General features: G+C 41.9%; 2 protein-coding genes across 3 annotated transcripts in view; one reads left to right on the top strand and one right to left on the bottom strand.

Moving 5' to 3' along the window:
- ddhd1b (DDHD domain containing 1b) overlaps positions 1–19,472 on the bottom strand; it is a gene marked incomplete at its 5' end in the record, with an annotated part of 58,187 nt that extends 38,715 nt beyond the window's left edge. The window contains 11 exons of the mRNA XM_079291383.1: positions 3,732–3,910; positions 4,114–4,178; positions 4,408–4,557; positions 8,324–8,396; positions 10,403–10,659; positions 10,987–11,093; positions 14,197–14,306; positions 14,393–14,540; positions 16,486–16,614; positions 17,008–17,184; positions 18,740–19,472. Of these exons, the coding sequence (XP_079147509.1) occupies positions 3,732–3,910; positions 4,114–4,178; positions 4,408–4,557; positions 8,324–8,396; positions 10,403–10,659; positions 10,987–11,093; positions 14,197–14,306; positions 14,393–14,540; positions 16,486–16,614; positions 17,008–17,184; positions 18,740–19,472 (2,128 nt within the window). The remainder of the gene's footprint in view (positions 1–3,731; positions 3,911–4,113; positions 4,179–4,407; positions 4,558–8,323; positions 8,397–10,402; positions 10,660–10,986; positions 11,094–14,196; positions 14,307–14,392; positions 14,541–16,485; positions 16,615–17,007; positions 17,185–18,739) is intronic.
- A 793-nt stretch (positions 19,473–20,265) lies between these two features.
- On the top strand, positions 20,266–27,502 carry cgrrf1 (cell growth regulator with ring finger domain 1). Of its 2 annotated transcripts, XM_079290931.1 has the most exons (6): positions 20,266–20,413; positions 21,013–21,149; positions 21,590–21,755; positions 22,274–22,421; positions 22,674–22,781; positions 25,235–27,502. In XM_079290931.1, exons 1-6 carry the CDS (start codon positions 20,310–20,312, stop codon positions 25,532–25,534), a joined length of 963 nt encoding a protein of 320 aa, XP_079147057.1. In that variant the 5' UTR covers positions 20,266–20,309; the 3' UTR covers positions 25,535–27,502. The 2 variants fall into 2 exon arrangements, with proteins under 2 accessions (XP_079147057.1, XP_079147058.1); XM_079290932.1 differs by lacking the exon at positions 22,674–22,781.
- The last annotated feature ends 126 nt before the right edge of the window (positions 27,503–27,628 follow it).

Below are 27,628 nucleotides of genomic sequence, written 5' to 3'. Positions count from 1 at the left end.
TCTGAAGCACTGTGTCGGCCACTTCTGGATCAAACTCTTTCCTATGATCTTCAGCACACTTCCTCCGTAGGTTAAGTGCTCTCTGCTCAGCAACTTTACGGTTGTTTGGCATGTTGACCATCTGGTTCTTTAGTGGTAGACACAGGCTGTAATGCCCATCCAGAAGCTTTGCTGATCTGGTGACCATGTCCATGAAGCAATGATCATCTCTGGACATCTCGACCTGTTCATCTTTTTCCCTCTCAGGGAAATCCACCTTAAATTGCTGCTGCCACAGGTCATCAAGTCTTGTTACTGAGATGCGGTTTGATGAAACCTTGCATGGTTTTCCCTGCTGGTGAGCGGTACTTTCTCTTAATGGTCCATTTACAGTCCATCCTAGCCTAGTTCTTGTGGCGTAGGGTCCATCGTTGATGCTGTTCACAACCTGCCATGGCTCCATGGCCTTGTGCGCATTAGCTCCGATGAGCAGTCCCACGTCTGCATTGATTACAGGAATGCTCACGTCTTTAAGATGAGACCATCCTTTCAAATCCTCTTGATGTGGAAAGTTCTCTTTGTTTACAGGAATGTTTTTTCTACTGAAGGCATTTGGGAGCTCAAAGAAGTTGTCTTCAGACAGATCACTGACTTCTATGCCGGACACCTCATAAGTGTCAACAGGTCTTTCATCACCCATCGTTCTCAGTAAGATGCTTGTTCTCCTTCCACTGACTTTAAGTTGGTTCATTAACTTTTCTGTGCAGAAGCAGTCCGTACTTCCTGGATCAAGGAAGGCATACGTTTCCACTGTTTTATTTCCTTTTGTTGTTTTGACTCGGACAGGAACTATTGAGAGTATGCACTCTTCTTCGCCGGCCCCAGTGACTCCACATACTTTATTTCCAGCACATACCAATGCACTAGTGACTGGAAGACCACCACTTCTCTCTGTATTGTCAGTAGCTTTGCTTTCCTGTTCAGTTGCATCGTCTCGTCTTTTCATATGCAGGAGTGTGGGATGTGTTAAAGAACACAACTGACAGCAAAGCTTTTCACTGCAGCTCCTGCTCATATGGCCATGCCTTAAACAGCTGAAACACAGTCCTTTGCGATGCAAAAATTCTATTTTTTCTTTGTGTGGCCTCCCTCTCATCTTTTTACATGAGTCTATGCTGTGTTGTCCTTTACAAAACATGCATGAGTTTGTTGCAACAATGTCTGTGGGACCCTTTTGCATGCTTGGTTCAAAGTCTTTAACCTTGTGGTCCATGTGCATTGCGCTTGTAGTGAATGTTTTCTTGCATCTCCAATCCTGTGTCTTTGCCTCTGCATGCACCTTTGTAGCTGATTTAACGGATTGGCAGATTGGTCTTTAAAGTTGACTTTCCTGTCCTGCTGTTCCTCAATGTCACATGCGATTCCCCTCCATCTTTCTCTCAACTTGTAAGGTAGCTTTGTGACAACAGCTTTCATGTTGGCAGCATTGTTCATTTCTTCCAGGTAGCTAATGTCCATCATGGCATTGCAGCATCCAGTAAGGAAAAGTGAGTCGGCGTTTAAAGACATCCTCAGGGATGATGGGAGCCCAATTTAAGGCTTTATCGATGTAGGCCACAGCAAGTTTGTGCTCATTTCCGAACTGTTCCTTGAGAAGCTGCTTGGCTTTGTTGTATCCTCTCTCAGGATCCATGTGGAGGCAGCTTCTAATTAGCTCTCAGGGCTGACTACTAGTAAACTGCTCCATATAGTAGAGCCTATCCTTGGCATTATCAGTACGGTCCTCTACTCCATGCTCGAAGGCCCTTATGAACAGATGGTAATCGAGCAGGTCTTCTTTAAAGGTGGGAATGTCCAACGACGGCAAAGTTGATCCTTTTTGCTGCTTCATCATTAGTTCTGAGATGTTAGCTTGCTGCTGCATAACACTGCACAATGTCTCCACAACATTGCCACTGATTTCAGTGTTCCTGGGTGGCTGCACTGAATGACCATAATCGCTTGGCTGTGGGTTAGGAAGATGAACTGGACCAGTTTCCACATGGCTGCGATGCTCGTGCCTTTCTCTTGATGCTAAGTTTTCTCTGACATTGTTTATTCCTGGCGTTGAATGTACTATCGACATGCGTCCAATGCCAAAATCTTCCAACACTTTAAGCTTAGCATCTGAAGTTGCTAAAGCAATGTTCAACTCCAACTCCTCTCTTTTAGCCTTTAATTCAGCTTCCTGCCTTTCCAATTCTTGTTTTCGCTTTAATGTGGCAACCTTAGCTAGCAATGTAGCTCTCTCCACTTCTGCTTTAAGGCGAATAGATAATGCTGTGGATGACACAGAACTCCCACTTTCTGATCCATGTTTCTTACTATTTCTACTCGTGGTAGACAGTATTGTGGATATGCTATCCGAGGGCTTGATTTCATCATCACATAGCTTTGCTTGCTCAGCACGTTCATTAAATAACTCTATCCATCTTTCAGTTTTAGCAATGAAAACATTGGCCTCATGTGCTTTAGGTTCTAACCAACAAAGCTGATCATTCATATATTCCTCCTCAGTAAGGAACTGTTTCAGAGCATCGTTCTTCTATTCAAAGTCTCTGAGTAACCCTTCATAGTCAACTCTCAGTTTTCGTTTTATAGTGCTAAAATCAGGATCCTCCTCCCGTAGTCGCTCTATTTCCCTGGTTTTGCTCGTTAGCTGAGCTAGCTTAGTCCGTCTTTGCTGTATTAGCTTATTCCTTGTTTCATCTACAGCCTTCTCTGTCATTATCACTTGCCTTTTCCCTATGACAAACTCTTCTTCTTCCATAAAGTGACAGTTGTCTGTCACTTACATGTATTTCTTACTATAACAAATTATAACGACATCCTTGTAACATTCAAAGTAGAAAAAGATGTGATTACAGTTAAACATGTAAATACAAGTGAATATTTAACATCACATTGAATTTGGCTCCTACAACTACTGATATTCATGCTACTACCAGTACTAATACTACTACAGCTATTAGTACGACTGCTACTAGTACTACTACTACTACTGCTATTACTGCTACTTCAAATACTACATATGCAGATTGGAAAACAATTACATTTTTAAATTGTCCAAATAATATTGGTAGACAGTCCCGCCAGGAATAGTAATCTATTCCTACTACTACTATTTCTACTACTACTACTGTTATATTAAATACTACGACCACTACTACAGCTATTACTACTACTACTGATACTACTACTTCTTCTAAATACTAATACTTCGACTACTAATGATACTTCTACTACAACTACAACTTCTAGTACTACTCCTACAAATATCACTACCGCTGACATTTCTTTAAGCTACAGAAACCATTCGAATATCAAAATGTTCAGCTCTTTCAGGAGAGGGGTGAAATGACTTTTCATATTTGTAATCTTTAAATTCTTTGAAATATTAAGCTATTTGCAATTTTCTTTTTAATGGGATCTCTATGGAGAAAATCTTCAAATCCTGTTAAACTTCTTCAACTTTCAAAGCATTCTTCTTCTCATACTTTCAGCTACAGACACCATAGTGAGACATTTCAACTAGAAGGGTTTTCAGCACTGCAGTTTAAATGCTTTCGGGCTTCCACATTTTCCAGACGGGGAGTCTCCCATTTCTTAATTTTCAGCAATTTTTTTACAATTCATTTCAGCTTTCAGCATTCCAACGCATTTTCAGCAGGAAATGCATTTTCTAGTTTTGTTTTACTTTGCTGTGTGCTTACCCATGATGCTGGCTTTGCCAAGGCTGGTGATGGACTCTCCATAGTGGCGTCTGGCCTGGGGTGGGGAGGTGCAGGGGCTGGGGATGCTCTCTGAGTCGGAGACAGATGCGGCCTCCTTTGGAAGGTTGAGCAGTGTGAGCCGGATCTGATCGTACGGTGTTGGGCTGGTGGTGTTGTACCTGCACATCACATTCACATTAACCTCACATCACATTAACAAAATTATTACACAAATAACAGTTTGACAATAAAGAGAGAGACAAAAACTGCGGATCAAACATTTCATTAGATCACAGCATCCACTGTTTTGATAAATTCACAGGAGATTTCATAAATAACCAGAATTATATCTGTCATATATACTACCACTTCCACATCTTACCAGTGGATTTGAACAGGTGCAATGTTACTGTAGTGCTTTAAGATTAGAGGCTCCAATCTGTATGCCTGAAACAAACAAAGAAAAACAGAGCAGATGAGGGTTTCTCACTATTTTTTTTAGCGAATTTTATTTGAATATAGTTAGTTTTCTTGTTTTTTGCTGTATAATCTAATAACAACACCACAAACTTACACAGCATCCATCAAAAGGTTTGTTAGCCATTACTCATAAACATCATAAATGTTGGTGACAATCGCAATCTAGGCACACTCAGTTGTGGGTAATGTAGCTCACCACAGGGTCTGTCGGATGGAATATGTTGAAGAGGCGTTTGCAGATAGATGTGGGGAGGATGCGGCCCTGCACACCATTGTTTCCCGGCCGGATCCCTCGCAACGCCAAGAAAACAGCCAGAGGAGAGCCCATGCAGAAGAAATTTTCTACCTACCACACAAAAAACAGTCCAACTTCAGATGAGAGAATAAGAGAACCCAGTGGATTTGTAGTTTGAATCAGTGGCTTTGTAGTATGAAATATTGAGTTTGTGGTTTGAGTCTGAGGTTTGTATTTTAAATCAGTGAGTTTCTTATTTGAGTCATAGAGTTTGTAGTATGAATCAGAGAATTTGTATGGAGTCAGACTCGTCTCAAAATGAATGAATGCTCACTTAAGGATCACAAATGTATTTTGTGATTTATATAAAAATGACACACCACAAAATAATTTTTAATGTACACAAAAAGTAGTTTGTTATGTACATATATTATCTATATATATTGTTATAGTATAGTATATTTGTATTAATGTAAAACAAATTCCACAAAGTATATTTCTGATCCACACAAAAATATTTCTTGTTTTAAATAAAAGTAAGAGAAATCCACAAATATATGTATGCAAACGTATTTGCAATTTTCATCAAAAACATATCTGGATGTTGTTGCATTTATATATAATCTGTTAAACCTTAAATTTAAAAACTGTTTGTCATGTGTGAATATCACTGCAGTTGTGTTCTTTCGAGGCTCCCCTTACACAAGAGATTCACAAATGCATTTCTGTCAACAAGGAATTATCTTGAAGTCAACCTCAAACCTCAAAATGGCGTCTGGCAGTGATGCTCTAAATCAGCGGTTCCCAAACTTTTTAGGCCGCGCACCCCCTTCTACATCCCGACTGGGTTCGCGCACCCCCCCCCCCCCCCCCCTTAATAAACAATTTAAAAAAAGAAGCAACAGAGCCTTTTAAGCGAATCGGACCAATGAGAGTACAGTTTGCTCGCGCGTGGCATTTGTTTACAAGATTTCGTCCGCTGTTAAATGTTGCAGTGTGAACACAAACCGAACAAAGGAGCAACTGCAACAAAGCAAACGAACTGAAGGTGTGAAAACGCCCTGAAACACTGCAACAAAGTTTCAATATCTTTCAGTGACACAAGGCGTCACTTTTAAAGAGCAATACGGATGCGAGCACACACGCACAGGCTCAGAGGCAGATTATCACATTTAATTTACAATTAATGAGCGACTAATGTAGCCAGGATGTCTTCGGACAAAGCATCGATGCGGCGCGACACAGTGTTGTTGGACACCGGGATTATGTCCAACTTTTTTGCTTCTTTCCCCCCAATCATACATTCCACCATCTCTCTGGCAGCTGGCAAGCTCACGTCTTCGGCGATTGTGTGCGGTAGCCCCTTTCTCGCTATTCTGTAACCAGATATGAAGCCCGTAGTGCGTCATTTATAGACCCAACACATGAATGAGACTGCAGTTGTTTTTGGCTGTTTTGTAACTACTCCAATTTCGATATAAACAATGTAAGGGGCTTTTGACTTGCACTGGCATGCTTGGTGTTCAGGTGGCGACGTAAATAAGAGCTTCAGACTGTTAGCCAGAACCTCACTGCACACCACGCACTGTGGCTTTGGGGAATCTGCGTTGCCAATCCAAGTGAAGCCCAGACACAGATACTTTTCATCATATTTCCTCTTTTTTTCCCAGTCTGATGCTCACCCTCGTTTCCTCTTTTTCACCTTGACTCCGCGATGGGCCGATGTGCTCCCGATTTGTCTGTGCTGCACCTCTCCGTTCCCCTCGCCTCCGATTCCTCTCTCTCTCTCTCTGTCCCTCTCCTCTTTTATGACTGATAGCTTCAGATGTCCCACCTGACAGTTTTTAAATAAAAATTACATTTTTTTTTAATATTTAATATTATTACACCATCAGACCGCCATTACACTTTTCCTCTCGCGCACCCCCTAGAGGCAGCTCGCGCACCCCCAGGGGTGCGCGAGCTGCAGTTTTGCGTTGCTATAGAGACAACCTCAGCCAACCTTAGCAGGCTGTTGGGTACAGTACTCACTGTATGAGATGGCTAATGGATTTAGCTACAATAGTTAAAGTAACAGTAAGCTAATGACGGTAAATGGACTGGTACTTGTATAGCGCTTTTCTAGTCTTTCGACCACTGAAGGCAGTTTAACATTACAACTGATCATTCATACACTGATGGCAGGAGCTACCATGCAAGGTGTCACCTCCCCATCAGGGCTATTCATTCACACCCATTCATACACCAAAGGCACAGCTTTTCGGAAGCAATTTGGGGTTAAGTGTCTTACCCAAGGACACATCGACATGGACTGGAGGAGCTCGGGATCAAACAGACGATCTTCTGATTGAAAGATTGGATTTATTTTACATTTATATATCACAATAACTTTTTTGGTGTGCTTATTTGTGTGGAGTCGTTTTTATATAAATCACATAATACATTTGTGGATCCTTCTGTCTTCTGACTGATATGACTCCATAAGTTTGTAGTTTGACCAAGGAGGTTTGTAGTTTGAATCAGAAGGTTTTAAATCAGAGGGTTTTATAGGTTAAATAAGAATGAATCTGAGGGTTTATAATGTCATCCATACTGGTAAACACAAGTGGCAACAATCAAATACAAATAGAGAACACATGTCATTGATTGAACACAATCACTCAACATTGATTTCACTCGTATCAAATGATGTGACACAACCAATATAAGCCAGTTCAGAGAGCAAACAGGTGGTTAAAGGTGGGAAGGAGAAAGTCTGAGAATGGATAGAAGAAACAATGTGAGAGGACGAGGACAAGTGCGTATGCGAGGTGGGCGAATAGGAAGAGGAAGACAAAGAGTGGAAATATCTGATGAAATTCGAGCAACAGTCATAGACCATGTTATAGTCCACGGACTGACAATGAGGGAAGCAGGACTTAGAATGCACCCCAATTTGAGCTGATTTTCTGTGTCCACCATAGTAAGGACATTCAGAGAAGAGAACAGGTACAGTATGCTACTGTATTTTTGTAATTGCAAATTTACTGTACTACACTCTATGCAGCTGTTTCAATAGACATTTGTAAAGTTCATCACTGTATGTATTGTATACTGTAGTAGGCCTACAGTGCATTGTAGGCTGTATAATGTACAATAAACAAATTGTATGGCCTTGAACATCGTGCTTTCTATTTGTTACAGTAACAGTACTGACTGCTCAATATATTTTGACTGGTTGCAGGTTCATATCAACAAAGAACAACAATTACATTATCACAGAGACAAAGTACACGTTTGTGAGCTGCAGGGTACAGTACTGTAAAAATAGGGGTACAAGGAGGAGGAAGAACAAAAGAAATTGCAAAGAGCAAAGCACAGTCGTCATTTCTGATCAATTTTGAGCTACTGTAATAGAACATGTTTTCGTTCATATGAAATTTGTTTTGAGATTAAAAATCTACTTCTCCCTGAGAACTATATGTTTTGAACAATGTGTTTTCTATTTATTGGTGTATTGTTTACTGACTGCTTGATGGTGTATATTATTTTGATCACTTTGTTTATGATTTGAGAGCAGTGTTTGATTTTGAGCACAGGTAAAACTGTTTTGAGGCAAAAGTTTCATTTTGCAAGAGGATTCAGAGGTTTTGTAAATAGTGCTTGAAGATGAGGTTTTGTGTTTACAGTTTTGAGAGAATGGGTGACCGTTTCAAGAAATGTGTCTTAGCAATCGAGAAAAACTGTAAGAACGTTTGTAATTTGAATCAGTCTCTTTGTTTGATTCAGAGGGTTTTTTGGTTTGAACCAAATCTAGGACACATGCTGAAAAGGAAATGTCTTGCAGCAGCTGATGACAACTGATTACAGATACAGTACAGTCAAGTGTCAACTTTACCTTGAATTTCAAGGCTGGCACTGCGCAAATCGAGGTACGCAGACCCTGGAACTGATCCTCCAAGTCCCTCAACCTGGGATGATGAATAGTGTAAAATAGATTAAAATGACTCCAATGCAGGTTGCATGTTTATTGAGCAGTCTTACGCTATGTTCAAACTACAAGCAAGAAAATGGCTCAAGCACTCGTTTGCATAATTATATTGTTAAATAGCACTAGCAACTGGCTAATAGCATTTTCAATGGAATAAAACAGGTTGAAACAGAAACATATGAGGTTGACGCTTCACCGCTTCATTGGACCGCTGAAAAAAGCGTACAGCAAGTGTTCAACGTCAGTTTGTAGCTTTATGACGGTGGCTTCCATTGAAAATATAGCAAGGGACCTGTTTTCCTAAAAACCTTATGCAAGGCCTAAGGTATGTGTAAACTCAAAACAAACCCTATCAAATGTTATTTTATCAGCCAAAAGAGATTTCCATTTGGTCCGAGGTGCTGCTCCCTGCAACCGAATACTGCAATTTTGGTGAAGTCAGGAAGGGAAATTCTGACATACATTATTAGTTGAAGGAATATCATATGAACTACTCCAAATCCTCTAAGCCAGGGGTGGGCAATTAGAAACAGGGACTGTTGTTGAGGGCTGGACCAACAGACTGAACTCAATCCTGCTCTATATTATTCCACCTCTTTACTAAAAGCAGTAAATTGTATGGTTTTGATAAGCTGTGTAAGAGTGTGTAAGAGTAAATATCATGATCAGTGGTGGAATGTAACTCAGTATATTTGCTTAAGTACTGTACTTAAGTACAAGCTCAATGTACTTTACCTGAGTATTTCCATTTTATTGAACTTTGTACATCTCAGAGGTAAATATTGTACTTTTTACTCCACTACATTTGTCTGCCAGCTTTAGTTACTAGTTACTTTGCACATTACAATTTTTCAAACCCTTCCTAACTACCCAAACCGAACAACAGTGTATAAAGGAGTTAAACTGAGCTGCAGCAGGAATAATGGCTTTATACAGGTGCAGAAGTCTCATTGGGAGTTACAGAAATTGCTTGATTGCAGTTATTGCCTCAAAAGGTTGTGCAACAAAATATTAAGTTTAGGGTACTATCATTTTTGTCCAGGCCATTTTCATTCTTTTTTTTTTTAATGATTCTGTTGAACCACAATTCAAAAGCAATGTCTGATTTTCATCAGTTAATTTTCAGTACATTTTTATTTGTTATTACTTTTGTCAGTTTCAAGTTATTTTAGTGACCATTGTGGGTTTTTCGTTCTTTAACGGAAGGGTACCAACTATTTTGTCCACGTGTGTATGTAGGTCGATCCAAAGAGAACCAACATCTTCTGCTACCAATAACTTTCGCTACAGGCTAGCGGCTAGCTGAGTGTCTTCTTCTGCTTATTGTAGCTTGTTCAACAACTGACTGACGCATTACCGCCACCAGGTGGTGGGAAGCTATATTGTAACAGCGTCTCATGGATAACAGTAATATCTCTGGTGTCTTCAATTGATAACCTATGCGGTCCCGCGGCCCTCGCGGCCCACAGGTGCAAAACTGAAAGTTTTTTGCGCCCCCTTCTTAACCCCATGGTTAAGAATCATTGCTTTAAACAGTTAATATATTGTTCAATTTGAAGAAAAAAGTATCTGTTCAGGCACCGTTTTAGCACCGGTATCGGAAAAAACCCAAACGATACCAATCCCTACTCATAACAGGATGCTGTTTTGTGCAACATCTATAGAGAGGAGTGTCAGTGTAGATCTGTTTTGGCAGGAAAGGCAAGACAGATTCATCAAACTTCTCCATGCTTTTAATCTCTCCTATTTTTCTTGCAATGCAAAAATGCTACCAATGACATGACATGCAAAAATGTATCGACTGTAAACAAGAATTGAAGTTCTCACTGTTTATGTGTATGTACTAGTAAATACTAACTCTGCTTATGCAACACAAAAGTGGACAAGGATTGGCAATATCACTGAAATCTTCTGCAACATAGGGTACATTTTATGCCAAAACAGATGTGGAATCGACCCGTTCAAGAAGAATAACTTGTGCAGTACCTGAGGCGTGTGAGTCTCAGCTGCTCCTGAAGGTGACGCTCTTCATCACTCGGCCAGCAAACCTTTGTTTCCTCCAGGTCTGGTGCTTCTTGATGATGAAAGCGCACGGGGTCCCAGCCCGTCATAATATCAAAGGTGATGACGCAGCCCAGAGAGTGTGATACTATGGACACCTTCCCATTTTTCTCAAAGTCTGGATTTCGCAAGCAGAAGAGTGAGTACAGACGATTCAGCTCCAGAGTCAAACCCCTGGTAATCTACATACACACAAAGCACAACAACACACATATACAAATTTATGAGGTATTTGCTTCTATTGCTATTTCTAATTCTTTCATATTCAGGAAGTAGATCATCATTTAGTGCTATAGAGCCATGTTGGATGTTGGAACAGTTTAGCCAGGATTTAGTTTTGCCTGAGTGGAGTTGATTTGAGCTCATGCGACTAACAGTCCCAAACTGTCAGCACTGTGACAAAATGCAGCCACACAGCTGTGAGGAAACATAACAAGGCTAAACTTCAGGATGGATTTGTTCCTTAAAGGGAACTGAACATTTGTAGTGTACAATAGTTTCCGTCCCACCTCATCTCTGTACAGAGGGCTGGTGTAGTACATGATGTCCATGGCGCTGCTGTTTAGCATCTCTCTGAGACCTCTCACTTTGTCTGGCGTGATGGAGTCCACCGTGTCTGCAGGGAGATCATACAAATACATCTAACACAACTGTCAGACGCTCCCGGAGAAAAATTACTTTTTCAATACTGTTTCATATTCCGCTGAAAAAAGTGATTCTGATCTGCCATACATACATACATACATACATATGTATTTTCATGTTTGACAATGATCCGAAGTAAATAGCATCTGTCCAACCCATTGGTCTCTATCATGAAATTTGGAAATTACATTTCATATTCACAGAAGATGAGTCCGAATTATTCTGGTGACGCTGAGATATCTCGTCAAGCACCTCTGTTCAGTAAGAATGTCACCTTGAGCAATATTTTTGTCCATGACAAGGTATCACAAAAACTAATAACCAAATTTCAGTGAAATCAGATGCGGATATCCGTGGTCCCCAGAGGATGAATCTGTTTTTTTTAGATGCTCTAGCCCTTTCTAGTTCGGGATATCCACAAGCCAAAATATCACACTGTTGAGTAAACCAATGCCCCCAACTGTCCCCCGTCTAGGCGGCCAGTTGATTCAACCCCAGAGAGATGTGAGGAGTTTCTTAATTACTTTTATAATAAAATAATGGAAATTTGGCAACAGTTTAATACTGAACATATGGAGCCTGATGTCGACTCCTGCCCACCTTCAACACTATCCCATTTTAGCTTAATCTCTCAATCTTGGAATCTGTTGCACTTTCTAAATCATCCACTTGCCCTTCAGACTGCATTAGCACTTGGTTTTTAAAAACGGTATTTCAGATGGTTGGTTCAGACATTTTAGCAGTGGTGGGCCATCAGGGTCTGCAAGGCCTTCTCTGCTGGCCTAAACAGAATCACAAAGTTATAGCTATTTTATAATTTAATATTTGTTCTTAAATACACTACATGTATTATAATTTATAAAAATATTTTTCCCATTATCTTATTTTCTCATTGCACAGCTACTGTGTTCCTCAGATGCTCTGCTTCCAGTGCAGCTTGTTTTAAGTAGAGCTTTTATCCAATCAGATCTCACCTCTGTGTCTCTAGGTAAGGAGAGAGGCCCGAGGCCTGCAGACTCTCAAGTGAATCCCTTTGCAGTTTAAGTGAATGTGGACGATATTGTTGATTGTCACAGTGTTCAACCAATCAGATCTTTAGTTTTACATGTTGGGTGTATTCTTTGACGTGTCAGCACCTGCTAGCTGGCATACAACTACGTCAGCATGAACGGGCAGCTCAGTTTTCAGGAGGAGCGCTGCAGTGAGATGCAGTGTGCTGTGATTGGTCAGTGGGCGAGCACGTGACTATCGTGAAACGAAACTTAACTTGCCAGCAGAGCTTAGTTGGAGAAGTAAGAGTTCAAATTGAAAGATATGGAAGAAATTATAACATCTTTAGGGTTTTGCTTGGTGTAGATTACTTATTTTTTTACCTAGCTTTGTTTTTTTACCTCAATGGCTGAATAAGGAGGAGAAACGGATTTAGTGGCGGAGTTACTGACAACGCCTTTCTCAAGAAAGAAGGGCATTTCAGGAAAAGCTGGACATCGTAAGAAATGGTCAGTCAACGCTGCAGCTGGCAGCCTGACTCAGCAGGAAAAGGATTTGTATGAACGGTATTTCTTGCTGACAGCGTCGGGGAAGCGTTGCACATTGTATGGCTGGGAATGTGTTTCATTTTAAGTGAGCTGTTGGTGTTTGGTGCTACGCTAACCTGAGGACTCTTTAAGTTAAACTCAACCTTAAACTCTTTAAGTTTCGGTAAGTGACAAACTGCGTTTGTTTTTTACATAGTAACATTATGACTGTTCATTTGTCTATCGTGTCGTTTTTATGAATAGTATTTGAATCGCTCGTGCTCTTGTGTGGTGGAATGCGTGGATCCGCTGCAGGTTTGCTGGATTGATGCGTCATAATGAGGTTATTAGGAGGTAATTCACCTGTAGTAGGACAGCACTGAAGGCCCAGGTATAAAATCCACGGCCCGCCACTGCATTTTAGCTATTATTAAACTGGTCTTTGTCAACTGGTATTTTCTCCTGTAATTTTAAACATGCTGCTGTTTATCACTTTTTATTAAAGCCCTGTTTAGATCCCTCAGAGCTACAGGTTCCTGCCATTCCTAAGAGGGAAGCCTGCATGCAAATTTATCTACCAGGAGAATGGAGCCAGGCGGCGGATTTCCTGTCCCGTCACAAGCCTGCCTCTGTCGACCCACACATTAATAGCTATGAAACAGGAAGTTGCTTTGAGATGCTCTAAACTCATGGAACTTTGCACATGTGTCAGAAGAGATGATATGGGTCTTGCAAGGTCATCACAAATGTGGCTCACCCACGAGAATATTATGAAGAAGGAAGCCTTGCGATATGTTTCACCTACATGTATGAGATTTGGAAGGCAGATGTTACATCTGCCTTCCAAATCTGTGTGGAGACATACAAAATACTCTCTTGGAGGTATACCATAATAAGGCCAATAGGACGTTGACCATTTAGAATTTTAGGTGCCCTTTTAGGCATATTGTTGGTGTTCTTCAAGGAACTACTCCTACAGACATAATCACATCGACTTAAAAGTTTGGCAATTTATTCTCTAGACCTGAATGATCCTTCTATCTGCCCAAAATTGTTCATGAAAAATTAGACATAAGGCCTGAACAAGTCTACAGGCCTTAAGTCTAATGTAGCAAGTCTAATGTAACTCCACCCCTATGCTTAAACCCAGCCCCATTAGGAAAGAGGAATCATTTGTTGCAGACACTAGTGGGAGGCATCATTTCACTCAGCACATAGTTCCTGTTTCATTGTTGTGGTTATCCCCTCTCAGAATACTTTAACCACATCCTTTTCATAGCATGGGCACCCCTGATCCTCCGGCCGGAGGATCCCCCCTTTGACCCCCCCTGAAGGCAGGCCAGCCCTAAGAGGATAAGTAATTTTTCATTTTTATAATCCAATTACCTTTTCTGAAAGTACCACTTTAACATTCTACATGTTTAGATGTCTAAACATCTAAACAACATTTTGAGCATAATTAGCTTAATTGTCAATTTCTTGTACATTCCCTTCAACACTATACAGCACTTACAACAACTTTTGTTTTGGATGTTTGTGAGCTGAGGTGCAGCATACCTCCATCCAGAGCCAGTTTTGACCTCCACTCCACAGGAAGGAACTCTACATGCTCTGTGGTGCGATCAGAGAAGTGCTTCTCCTCCATCTTTCTGGCAGCGTCTCTTATCCTATAAGTCAAAACAATTACTTCAAGAATCATTCTGATTCTTTTCCAATTATCTGTGCTCCCACTGGCAACCTCTCGATATCTCACATGCTGGTGTTCCTGATAATGCGGCCCTGGTCCATCTTCTGGCCAATACCATGCACCACAAAGACGATGTGCGTGGTTTCAGGTGGGGTGTCCTCAGGTGCTGCCTCTTCTACATAACCCCGATGGAGACGCGTCCCGCTGCTGGAGGCTGAGGAGATGAGAGTGTTCATTACTACCTGAATTGATGTGTTTCAGTGTTTAGTCATTTATGTGACACTGACAACTAACAACTACAACGAATTACCTAAAGTGGTCAAACCATTTTCCCGCACAACAAAGCAAACTTTACATTTTTTCTAAAACTGAATTTCTATCGTGACATACATAGATGAAATTCAACCTCTGCATTTAACCCATCCTCATCATTCAGAGCAGTGGGCTGCTGTCAAGCACCCAAATGCAACTTGGGGCTCAATGTCTCACATAAGGATACTTTGACTTTGCCTCTTTAGTCAAGAAACCACGTGACATGTTCATTTATTATGACCCTGATCTTGAGATAGGCCATTAATGTAGGTCAAAGTGCACAGAACAACCCCTTTAGTAGTTTTGTGCATCATGGTTTTGAGAGCGCACCATGAATGTAAAGTTCCCTGAGGTTTTAATAAATATCTATATCTAAGTCCGTTCTGTAACCTACAAATAGAAGTCACGCTTTAAAGGAACAGTGTGTAACATTTTGGCGGATTAAATGGCAGAAAGTAAATGTCATATTCATACCTGTTTTAATCAGTGTATAATCACCTGAAAGTAAGAATTGTGGCGTTTATATCGACCAGGTCCTCTTCCATGGAGTCCACCATGTTGCATTCTATAGCAGCCCAGAACAGACAACTGAACACTGGCTCGAGAGAGAACCTTTCGTGTTTGTTACGTTATCTAAAGGGAGGGATGGCTATCAAAAGCCGGAATAAAGGGGCCCTGTGCTAATTATTAAAGATCGTAGAATTGGTAAGCCCTGATGTTACTTGTACTTTTTAATAGTATGTTTTAATGTTTTGGTGTCATTTATTATCACGTTGCAGCAAACATCTCTTCTGCTCTCTCTGAGCACACAAACAAACACACACAGACACATGAAACAAACATAGCAGAGAAGCTGAAGTGGAGACACTGAAGTGAACTAGGTGGAGTGAAGATTACTTGAGTCGATGGCAATTACGCTCCTTACTGTTTGTACAATAAAGTATTTTCCAGTAAAAAGCCAATACTTTATCAATTCATCTTTTCAACAAGCATGAACATGTAAACGAACGTGAAACCTAATTCAATCGGCTCTGTCTACAGTCTCTCATCAGCGGCTCCATGTTTATACAAGCACAGCACGCACGATCGGCGAAAATGTTTTTTTCCAAACAAGCTTATTAAACAGAAGATGTATGTGTTCCAATTATATATTTTATTCAATTTAACGTTTGTTTCCAGGGAGATATTAATGAATTTATGTAGTGACTTTGATGCTGTAGACATAACTCTTGCTGCATTAGAAATTATATTTAGTTATATTTCAAGCATGAATACATTCTAATCGTGTTCTCAATCGATTTGTTGTTCAAATTCTTATATATATTTATGAAAGCAATTATTTAATCATGAAAAAGAACAGCGTATTGATAAGAGCAGCTCCTAGTGGAAATAAAAGCCTAAAGATCTACCTGAAGGCCAACGTAGTTCTCTGACACGCTTGGGAAGGGAGGGGTATTTAGTTGGTTGCATTCTGCAAATCACTACTAGATGCCACTAAATAAAAAACAGAGGTGAACTACTCCTCGATGGAACGAATGTGTGAAAGACGTCAAACACATTCTGGTATATGCCTGTAGCAACTCATTTGTTAAACTCTCAAATATTTTATGGGCTGATAGAACATGTATCAAATTCTATGAGATTGTTCACCTGACCATACAATACTTCCATGTCTGCATCATATCTTAAGTTCATTGGTGACCTTTGACCCTGTGTTTCATTCCAGTTGTTATAGAAATGAGACCAGGTCAAATTCTTCAGAGAGTTGCTCATAGAAGTCAATGGCTCAACAAAATATTCCATCAGCTATCTTCTCTTGTGAATGTCTTGTGACATTTTCCATATACCTTTAGAGAATCCCAGTTTCTGAGTGACAGAACGTGCGATCTTGGAGGTGGTGGCGTCGCTGTACAGGTACACCTCGTCCACACTGTGCCAGTCCACATGACTCCTGCTCAGCTTCAGACTGTAGATGGCTGGGAGACAGGCACACCGTGATTAACAGCAAGTGACACACTTCATCCGGCATAATTAATTCTCCATTCCCCATGATGGTGTGTGGAATGTGTGTGAAACTCCATTGCATTGAACACCATTTACTAATGTCGTGATACACACTGTACACATACTTCGGGTGAGCTTCTTATTGGTTCAGCTGAAGTCAGCTAAAGTAACATCACCTGACTTGTTTCGTGGCCCCGTTCTGAATGGCAGAGTCACACACACACACACACACACACACACACTCAGTTACCCTTTTCACAACACCTGCAGCCGCTATACGCTCGCACTCATCTCCACACACATCTATCTTTGTCTATCATGTCTTTCTAGGTCTACTTTCTTCCACACTCTCTAACATTCCTTACCATCCTTGCTGTCCACTGTGGTGGTCACCATCTCCATCTCATAGGTGTCCCTCATCTGTTGCCCCCGGAAACGGGCGAGGTGCTCCATCTCGATGTGGTCACTCTCGTCTTCCTCAAGGGGAAGCCAGGTTCCATCAATGAACCACTGACCCCTCATCACCGGAATACGGTCCTGTTCTGAGGGACATCAGTTCACACACTATTTGAAAGGTTGTGTAGCCTGTGCTTGCTTTTTGTACTTCCCTAACAGGAAACACAAACACTTTAAAGAAAAAGGGATGTAAAGTGATTGAGAGAAGAAAGAGAAAATCAGTCAATCTAAGTTAGTTTGGCAATAAAAAAGAATTGAAAACAGAAAAACAGTGGGAGGTTCTTTGTGCGCATGTGTGTTATCAGGCAAAATATAAAATATAAAATATCTCTGGCTGTAGATTCTCTGTTTTATATCTTTGTAAACTCAACTGATGCTTTTTGACAGCTAATCAAGTAACTGATGAATCGACTAATGTGTAACTTCAGCACTAAAGATTAGAGGTTGCACTTGTGGCAGAAAACGTTGAAACAGTGGAGCTAATAGTCATGCTAGTACAGGGGTCGGCAACCTGCGGCTCTTTGGCCTCTCTCTGGCGCACTGGATCCAGGAACTAAAAACCGATAGATAATTCGGAATTATATATATTGGGCACCAAGTTCAAACTTTAACCGGCGTGTCTTATTCAGCCGTTACGCCACTTGTTCGGCAGTGCAGGAAACACACCGACCAATGCGTTGCAAATCACATCCTGTGATGCAGCTCAGCCAATCAAATATGAGTATTCTGACAAGTTTCCCGACTCGAGCGAGGTTTACACACCATGACACACGGGAGAGAGACGAGGAAATAGAAAGAAGAGCAGGGAAATTGCGCTTTTCGAAGAAGTTATCTCACATGACGTTCTCCAAAAACAGAAATGTGTTCAGAGAGAATATAATTTGTGAGCAAGAAGGAACAGAATGTTAATGTTAAAACAGTATGTTAATTATTCCCACAGGCAGTCAAATCCTCCAGACCCCCGCCCTAAACTATCAATGGATAAATCCAAATAAATAAAAGTCACGGAGGAAAATAGAGAGTTTAACTCTGCGTGGACGTCTTCATTTGCTTTCACTGCCAACGATGCTGGCTTACCTGTATGCTCCCACAACAAGCACACAGCGTTTCATGAAGTGTCACGCTGGAGATGAGCGACAAAGAGCGAATTATCAGCTGCTGCAGCAAACTCTCCTCTTCATAAGAGTTTGATATTGTTATAACAGGTAAAATTGCAATAAAATGTCAAGAATTGTCTTTATTCTTGTTCTATATTTTCATAAACACAACAAACTATAGTTTTTGTAGATATAATATAACTATATATACAACTTTATAAGCTGTAATATCAAATAGCTTTTGCGGCTCCAGACACATTTTATTTGGTGGAAAATAGAGCAAAATGGCTCTTTGGACAGTAAAGGTTGCCGACCCCTGTGCTAGTAGTAGTATGCGATAGTGATGTGGTAGTAAAACAGCGTTAGTACTCTGTGGTAGCAATGCTAACGTTACTTATCAGCCAAAGGTAAGGGAGTAACACGTTAGTAGCGGTAACTTTAGGCTGGTGATACTAGTAGTAGCCTACGAATATAGCAGTAGTTAATAGTAGCAATATAGTTTTAGAGCATTATCATTATGGACATAAATCATTGACATGCTCACGGTTCCAGTAAACAGGGTAGCATTCCTTCTCCCTGATATCCACTTCATAGAGCCCCCCTCGGACACACACTGCCTCCACGCTGATGCTCATGTCGTCCGGGTCCCTCATCTCCTCTGACACCGAGAGCCCTTGTCCTCCGCCGCGCGGCACCGTCGACTCCGCCCGGACACTTCCACTGTCCACCGCTCCGCTCTCCGAGTGGATCTCATCGGACTTGGCTGCCTCCTTCTCCTCGGCCTCGGCGGGATCAACGGGGTGTTTGACCTTGTGAGGGTTCTGTTCACTGAATCTCCTGTTGACAACCTCGATTTTTAAAGAGTCGTGTCCGACGAATGGCTTCCACGTCCGCTTGTCCTCTTTGTAAAACCACCGGACCTCCTCTGGTCCCAGCTCCGTGACGACCTCACCGCGGTGCCTGGAGCTATTGGACCGTATGCGCTTCTTGGTTGTGACATTCCCGTCACTTTCAGTGTAGTTTGGATCAATTTCCAGATACGATGAACCCGAATATTCCTCCCCAGCCAGGCCCAGCATCATGCCATCCTGGGACAACAGCGGCAGGTGTCTGTCCAAGCCGGGCTCCCTGTCCACATCGACATCACTGTCTCCCACCGGAATGTCGTCGTAGCCGGACACAAACACATCATTTGCCATATCCCATTCACTACTGCTGACAGAGTTATTTTCCGAGCTCTGTTGTCGGATAGTCGGTTTATCATTCATACTGCTCATGATTTGGCCGCAAATGATTAGACTCCTCATACATGAAAATAGAGTAATCCAAAATTCATGTCCCTACCGTTAGACTACCAGGTTAACAGTGTCTTTCTCCCCAGCTGGTAACATCTGTATGCCCAACTGTTCTGATCCCGACACTATCTCTTCGCATCATAGCTACAGGTTCAAACATATTTACCCCGGCTGTTTAAACGACACATCACATTCAATCGACCTCCTACGTTCCTGCCTGTACATTGAAACACAACTGCTGGAATAGTCAATGAACGGTACTTGCTGGCAATCTCAGTTGCTCCATAATGTCAAGTTAATGTTAACAAACTACTCATTTCCTGTTGAAACATTCAAAATAAACACAATGCACGAGGAAGAATAAACTGATTTTATAGTATCAACACCTATAAGCGTATATTACAATACATCTTTATACAACTATAATAATATAAGTCGTTTTCTTTATTATTTTATCATTGCGTAATATTCAAACATAGTTTGAGCTTTTAATTTGGAGATAAATTCACCATTATGTTAAATAAATGTGTTCTAGCTTTCGCTGTCTTGACAGATTATTTTTAACAAGAGCATCTAAAATTGCATCTAAGACTAAGCAATAAAATATTCTAAATGAACATGTACTTTTTAAGTGGCTAGGAATTTACCTTACAGTTAAAATGTAAACGTAAAAATGATTTAAAATAGCCTAGTTGCTGTGTATACGCAATAATGTTACCCTCTAGGCCACCGTAGTTCTCTCTGAGGTCCCTGTCCTCGCAGTCATGGGAAGTGTTTACCTCCGGTTTTTGTGATCGTTTGGATTATAAATCATATAACATGGCAGCGGTTTTTCTTGTGACCATGTATGAGTACTCCCCATTGTTCTACATTGGTGTGGTTTTTCTGTGTTTCGTTGTTACCGCCGCCATGGTGCTGGGCTGGTAAGTGATATTTATGAAAATGAACGTTAGCTTAGCCTCTGACAGTTTACTTTTTTATAATATGTATTTTTACATATTAGCCCCTCACGTTTCCCTCGGATTTGATCGATTTATGCAACTGTTGTATATTGTTGTATTGTTACGTGGACTACATAATTACCTCTAATATAAGCATGACATAATAATACACAATGTAATGAAGACAGCTGTCACTTCTGTAGTGTCTGTAGATTCTTCCCATCGTTTCCCAAATACATGAAAGTAACGTTATTAGACACACGCACACGGTTTCGAACTGTCTGAAGTGAAATTAAGAAAATACACAAGTGTTTATTGAAGTGTGCAGTAAAAACTAATACAGGCATGGTAGTTAGATATGCCTTGTGTAAAAGTCTGGGTCAGAGGAACACAGAAATATTTATGAATATCCACAATCATGTAAAGAGCAGTTGTAGAGAGGTTGCAGTTGCTCTGGGATTTAGTGTTGGACAGAGTGGAAGTTTGATTTGATTCGTTTTTTTATTCATATTCTTTGTTAGGAGATTAAGAGAGCCATGCAGGACATAATGACTTCGTCCACTCTGTCTCTTGTCCTGCAGGTTCGGCTTCGATGTCCCAGTGATCCTTCGCAGCTCTGATGAGACAGAGTCTCTCCTGCCAACCCCGGAGAAGCAAATGGTTCAGATGACCAACCCGTTCATCCTGGAGATGGGTCCTGGGCCGGCATCAGTCGCTGGTGAGAACAGTCATCCTCCGTGGAGAACGCGAGATGAAGAGATGGCCTCATGAGGAGTTTTAGTATGTGGGGATGTTAGAGGCTTCCTCCGGCCAACAAATACAGTGAAGGATAACATGGGAATGACAACAGCTCCTGTTCCAGAGTGCTACAGGGAAAGACTGTGGATGTCTCCACCTGAATCTGTATAATGTCAAGCTACAGGTAGTACAGCGGAGGAAATGGTTTCCTGTTTATGCAGATATCCTTCCTGTTCTGTGTCTGTTGTGGAGTTGGAAGCTTTCATGGGATAATATTAATTTGACCAACAAAGCACGTGTCCAACTATAAATATGCAGGTTATGAATGTTCCAGCCGCTATATATCCAGTATGAGCATGGAGTGGTAGCCTTGTGTGTTTTGGCCCAGGCCATCATAACCGTAGAGGACACTCCTTGCAGACGGTGTGTCCCTGAGGCCCTGCTGTCTGGAGCCCTGTGTCCTGAGCTGTTTCTGGGGCTGTGAGGTCAGCGCCTTGCAAGCCGCACTGAAGCACCACCCGCTCAGCACCCCCCAATGTCTGCAGGAGGCACTGCAGCTCCGCTACCACGACTGCCACAGCTTCCAGTATCCTTTACATGTGTACCAAGGTTATTTTATTAATGTGATTGAACTCATTTGCTCTGACTTGCTTTTAATATATTTAATCTTATATATTTTTAATCTTTTATTCTTGTTTTCTGTTTTTCTTGTAAAGTATCTTTGAGTTTACAGAAAAGCATTCAGTAAAGGTGATTCATTCTTATGTATGTAGTATTGCATGTAACCCACCCTAAGCATCAGCAGCAGTTGCTGTAAAGCAGCCGCAGAGTATCTTGGGATTCAGTGTCTCGCTCATGGACACTTTGACATATGGAGGAGCTGGTGTACCTTATGGTTAAAGGAGGACCTGCTCCTCCCTCTGAACCACAGATGTCTCCTCACTGAAAATGGAAATGTTCTGAGACAATGTCACGTTTATATTTGGCCATTTTTCTGTGGGGATAAATACATAAAGACACACAATGACAAAATGCACCAAGAAAATCAAAGTATTTCTGTTAGTTATTAGCTCTTTGACCCCGCCCCCCCCCCCCCCCCCCCAGCATCGGCAGTGAGGACAGAGAGGAACGCCGCACACAGATTCCTGCTGACCAGGGCATCGCAGACTTTGGGCCGTTGCCTAGGGAACGCTACCCTCTTGTGGCTGTGCTGACGCTGGCAGAGCCGGAAGCTAGAGACACCTACAACATCGTGAGTCCATTGCACATTCAGACATTTTGAGAAGTGTGGTTATTTACTGTTCGACTCAGATGGCCAGACTGTATTTTCACTACAGAGCTCGTTCATTCATCTCAGCTTAGCACAAAGTGGAGAGTTCCCATCACGCGAGTGTCACAACTACTCTGACCAAGCCAAACTCTCTAGCGAGAAAAGAAAAGGAGAGACTTCAAGTGATTCCATAATCCAAACTTAAAGACACTCATTGTGTCTTTCCTCTTTCAGGTGGCCAGTTTGACAGTTATTCATGTTCCTGATGACAAATACAGTCTTTCTGCACGGGTTCTCTTTCAGTACCTTCTCACCTCACAAGGGAACATGTTCGAGTTAAAGGTATGTCACATTTTGGTTCAAGCAGATTGTTCCGGACGAACAAGTTATTTATCAAGGTAACCACACTATGACTTCCAAAAACAGTGTTCAGAGAACACTGACCAAACAACCACACTGGGAACATTTGTAGACCAAATTTTATGATCGTAGCCTCCCAGAGGGGTCCATGGTCTGAAGGTCTGCAGTGAAGTTTCCTGACTCTGGGGGGAGTATCGGTCCTGGAATGAAGGGCAAACTGCCACCAATGATGTTCTCTGCAGTCCTGACTGCATGGCGATGCAGTCCTGACACTGTAGTCTGTTCCTGTCCTGTTTTGTGGTTGTATTGTTTGGATCAGCCACCAAATAGGACAATAACAGACAATTCTTTATATCTTCAGGGTTAGGCTTAACCCTATGTTTGAATATATGATTATCGAGCAAAACACTGAGTGAGTGAGCAAAAAAAATAAAAGTTGACAAATTGTGAAAAAAAAGTCCTCTTTTCAGTGCTTGTGCACATCCATCTTGGTACCTGGAGGCTACCAACCCTCACACTGTGAAATAAGATGACTCACTTTGTTGTGGGCTGCCTCGATCAGTAAACTGAAAAGAAGCATGATGTGTCCCCTTCAAACTAAAGTCCCACTTTCATGCCCATCGTTCAATGATAATGCATGTCGGACATTATAAACAGGCCGCACAACGTATCAAAGTTCGATTCCCATGAAGATTCATAAAGTTTTTTTTCACACCCATCTCATCGGGACCAAACTAAGCTCCCCTCACTGACTGCTCGCACCAGTGTGCCGCTCAGGTGGCTGCAGCACAAACAATGTCTCGCTGCTGTCTTCGCCATGGCCACTAAGGCCGGGGCTCTCTCCCCGCAGCTGGCCAGGGACCTCAAGAAGGTTGCGATGGCTGTCCTGAACCTGACCTCGGCCTGTACGGTGGCAGCTTTACCCTTTAGATCAGCAGGAGCTACTGGATGGTCCCATATCCCCCCTGTGGGCTGTTTGGACCACTCTTACTGAACGCCGCTGCTCATCTGCACAAGAATGTGAGGAAACACACCTTCTGGAGCAAAGCTGCGCTTCAGCCGCAGCACCAGAGAGTAAGACACTTGCTCGAAGATGAAGCTCCCTCCAGCTACTGCTGTGCCTCAATACGCTCTGGCTCCTCCTCCACCTCTGAGTTATCCCACTCCGGTGGCTCCACGCCATTGCTGTAAGAGTCAGCGGCTGGTCCCGACTTGGTCCAACCCGGCCGCCCTGCTGCCCGGGAAACAGTTGCGTTAGTGGCAGTAATGGGATGTGAACTGGTTCCAGCTGCGCAACAGGAAAACATAAGCCCTTTTAAACTTTTTCCTCTAAGCCAGTCTGCTTATGCTCCCACTGAGCATTTTCCAGCTCCCCTAACACAGATCAAAGGCTCACCAATGCAGCAGGCAAAGCCCAGTCTCTTCCTAATTTTAAACGTGCATTACTGACCTTAAGAATTATCAACCACCTCCCACCTGTCAGGGCGAGTTAGTGGTGATATTCCAGACTCAGGTTTTGGACACAGTGTGGAACACTGAAGCTGTTGTGTGTTTTCAGCCTCTCGGCTAGCCACGGCCCTTTAGAAGGAAGATATCCCATCTGTAGTGGGACGTAGTGAAGAAGCACAGCTCAGGGTGGCAGTCTGCTATCCCTGATTACATGGATGTCGAGGCTAATTTCAAGCGGCTACATGCTTCAGTTTGCCCGTTTTCACCGGACACTGGCAGAAGATCTCTCTGTCTTTTAATTTACCTGGGTGTGGATATAAACTCACTCACAATGAGAGCAAAGCTGGATGCCCTAACTATCTGTTGTCACACATCGCGCCCCACAGAGTGGTTTTGTGATCTCCATCCAGTTCGACACAAAAGGCGACCGCTGACCGTCCCTTCCTCACTGCATACAGACTTGGCAAACTGGAAAAGGTCCCCGTGTTCCTTCGTCAGGGGTTCCAGGAGTCACACATATCAGTGTAAACAGTCCCTCTCTAGATTTGGTCGGATGTGCAAGTCCCAGTAGTTAGTTGGAAATGAAAGAATCCCCCATTCCTCCATATAAAGTGTCTGGAACTGTCCACGCTGCTGAAAAGGCTGAAACCCTTTGCTCCTCTGCTAAAAAAAACAAAAACACATCATGGCGATGATAACTGACAACATGACCGATGTGATGCTCCACTCTCAAAAACACTGGGTCCTACATTTCCCATAATACAACTGTACAGCCTCTTTTGATTAGACTCTGTTTGATAAGCAGCCACATCATTTAAACTCCACACTTCTAGTTTGTAAAGCAGGCTTTCTGTTAGAAATGTCTTCTCCAGGCCTGACCTGAGATAACCTGGAAGTCATACATCACCATGACATTACCGTGATTATGTTTTAGCAGTAGTCCCTGTGAACAGCTAACACCACCTTTATGCCTCATGTCTTCGCAGCCTCTCTTCATGTCAGCTGACAGTGGGGGGGTATCTGAGCCTCCTGACTCAGAGCAGAGAACCCAACCCAGTGAACCCAACGAGGCCTGTAGAGTGGAGCCGAGTCCGGTGGCCGAGGAGGAGTGGCGGGGCAGAGACTGTGTGGTCTGTCAGAACGCAGCCGTGAGCAAGGTGCTGCTGCCCTGCAGACACGCCTGTGTGTGCGACAGCTGTGTGTCACACTTCCAGCACTGCCCCATGTGCAGGGCCTTCGTCCAGGAGTCCTTCACCCTGACACAGGGACCAGCTGCAGAACAATGAGTCCATACTGAACCGCTCAATGTTATTTAAGAGAACATATGCAGCAAGATGGGCATCATTGCAAAGTGATTCCTGCAACTCCCTCACAGCAAACTGGGTTACAGTTCAGGACCAGTCTCAGCAAAAAGAACAGCGACAATGGTGCTCATGGACTGTACATCTCAAACTAAACGTACTATAGTATAGTATTACTATCGTCACACAATACTGTTTTGTTGTATTAAAGCACAGCAAATCCTTTAAGTGAAGCATGTACATTTTGTTATTATATTATCAAAAAATGCTGTGAAATCCAAGAAGTCCCCTGTTTCTTGGAACTGAATACATTACTTTATACTTAATGATCCGATGAATGCTCAGTCGATAATTCCCAGAGGTTGTTTTTTTTCTCTAACAAGATATTTCTGGAGCTTTCAAACAATGAATGTTACATTTGTTGCCTTTGTTAGAGGACATCAGTGTTTTTAGTCTGTACACTGAATACTTAGTTGGTAGAGTGTGGATTTGGGATGGAGAGGTAGTGATCTTGCTTTTTCCCACATCTCTGCTGTTGACCTTTCATTATTAGTTTCATTTAAAATACTATAAGCATGTATCATTTGTTTTCAGCATGAATGTGTCTGCTTTCATGAACACAGCAGATAGTGAATATGATATTTGAGCACTGACCATGTAAAACGTATCATGTAACATAATGAAGCTGAGTTCTTTGTTGAACTGGAATGTAGAAGTCAACTGCAGAGAAACCTTCTCCAAAAAGTTAGACAGGCATCCTAGCTCAGCACTGGCCACTGCTGATGTTTAATGGGTGTTTCTATGGTTACAGTACATTCTCAGAAACTCAGCTGAACTGTGAAGGCTTGTGAAACATGAAATTTACGTGATGACTGATGGCTTTGGTTGATAGGTGTATTATAAACAAATCATGTTCATAGGCTGTCAACTCCAGCCACAGATGTATCCGCTTTGATATGACCAAAAACTTCTGTGAAATTGAAGTTGTTTTTATAATTGCAAAGGATGTAGAAAAAGTGTACAAATTATTTATCTGACCAGTACAGTATTTATTGACCACAGCCAATCGTGTCTAAGCTTTAATCGGACTCTGTATGTCATTTACAGAGTCCGATTAAAGTCTCATTTACTAAATGACTCATGAACTGTAAGGAATATTTCAAGTTTAAAGATTTCTTTGACATTGGCTTTTTGAAGGATCATGAACATGTTTTGTGTATTTCAAAGCTTGTGTGTTAAATGGTCAGGATCTTCACAACCTCATGGTGCCACCGCACCGATGTAACATTTGCCTCTTGCGAACATTACATTTCATCTTTAAATTACTGTCCAATCAAAAACCCTTGTAATATAGAATTGATTTTGTCAGTAATTTGACCTTTATTTGATATTTGTACGGTGTACATATTTGTGTTATTTTATATTTGATACAAGGTAACGATGCAGCTGTAAAATCAATGGGGGGGACATGTATCCCCCGGGTGAGTGCGACTGTAAATGTCAGCCATCAAACGCCGCTGCTTTTCACTACTATCAGCACATAACAGAGGCTGTTACCAACTGCGTCTACATAAAGTCAAGAGAGCTCCACTACACAGGCTGACTTTACATTTTTAGCTCCAGTACTGGTAAGTCATCACTTTGTTCTGTAAACACATGCAGCCTGTACAGACATCTGCAGTCCCAATCAAACATCATCCTGAAGAAGAATCTTAAAGGCCATGACAAGGGACCGTAGCGGTCTGCTACTCACGGAGTGTTGGGCTCCTACATTCTAACATGGTTATTTGGAGATTATCTGCACCACCCTCTGCATTCTCTGTCGGCCTATTGTTTAACTGCAATATAATTCAAATGTGTATATGTATAATATATACACATACTGCTCACAACAAGGTATATGGATAATATTGAGCCATAATGTCTGGAACGACATTGCTGAAGTTATTTTAAATGAGCTCCACAAGCAGAGTACCATCTGGTCCCATTACATTGGAGAGAATGCACACATCTCTACGGCCGGGACCTCAACACTCGGCAACTCACACCACAACTAACAGTGAAAAGAAGCACTACAGG

Source organism: Melanostigma gelatinosum (genome assembly GCF_949748355.1).
Source record: "Melanostigma gelatinosum genome assembly, chromosome: 19".
Classification (NCBI taxonomy): domain Eukaryota; kingdom Metazoa; phylum Chordata; class Actinopteri; order Perciformes; family Zoarcidae; genus Melanostigma; species Melanostigma gelatinosum.
This window is presented reverse-complemented; position numbering and strand designations above follow the sequence as displayed.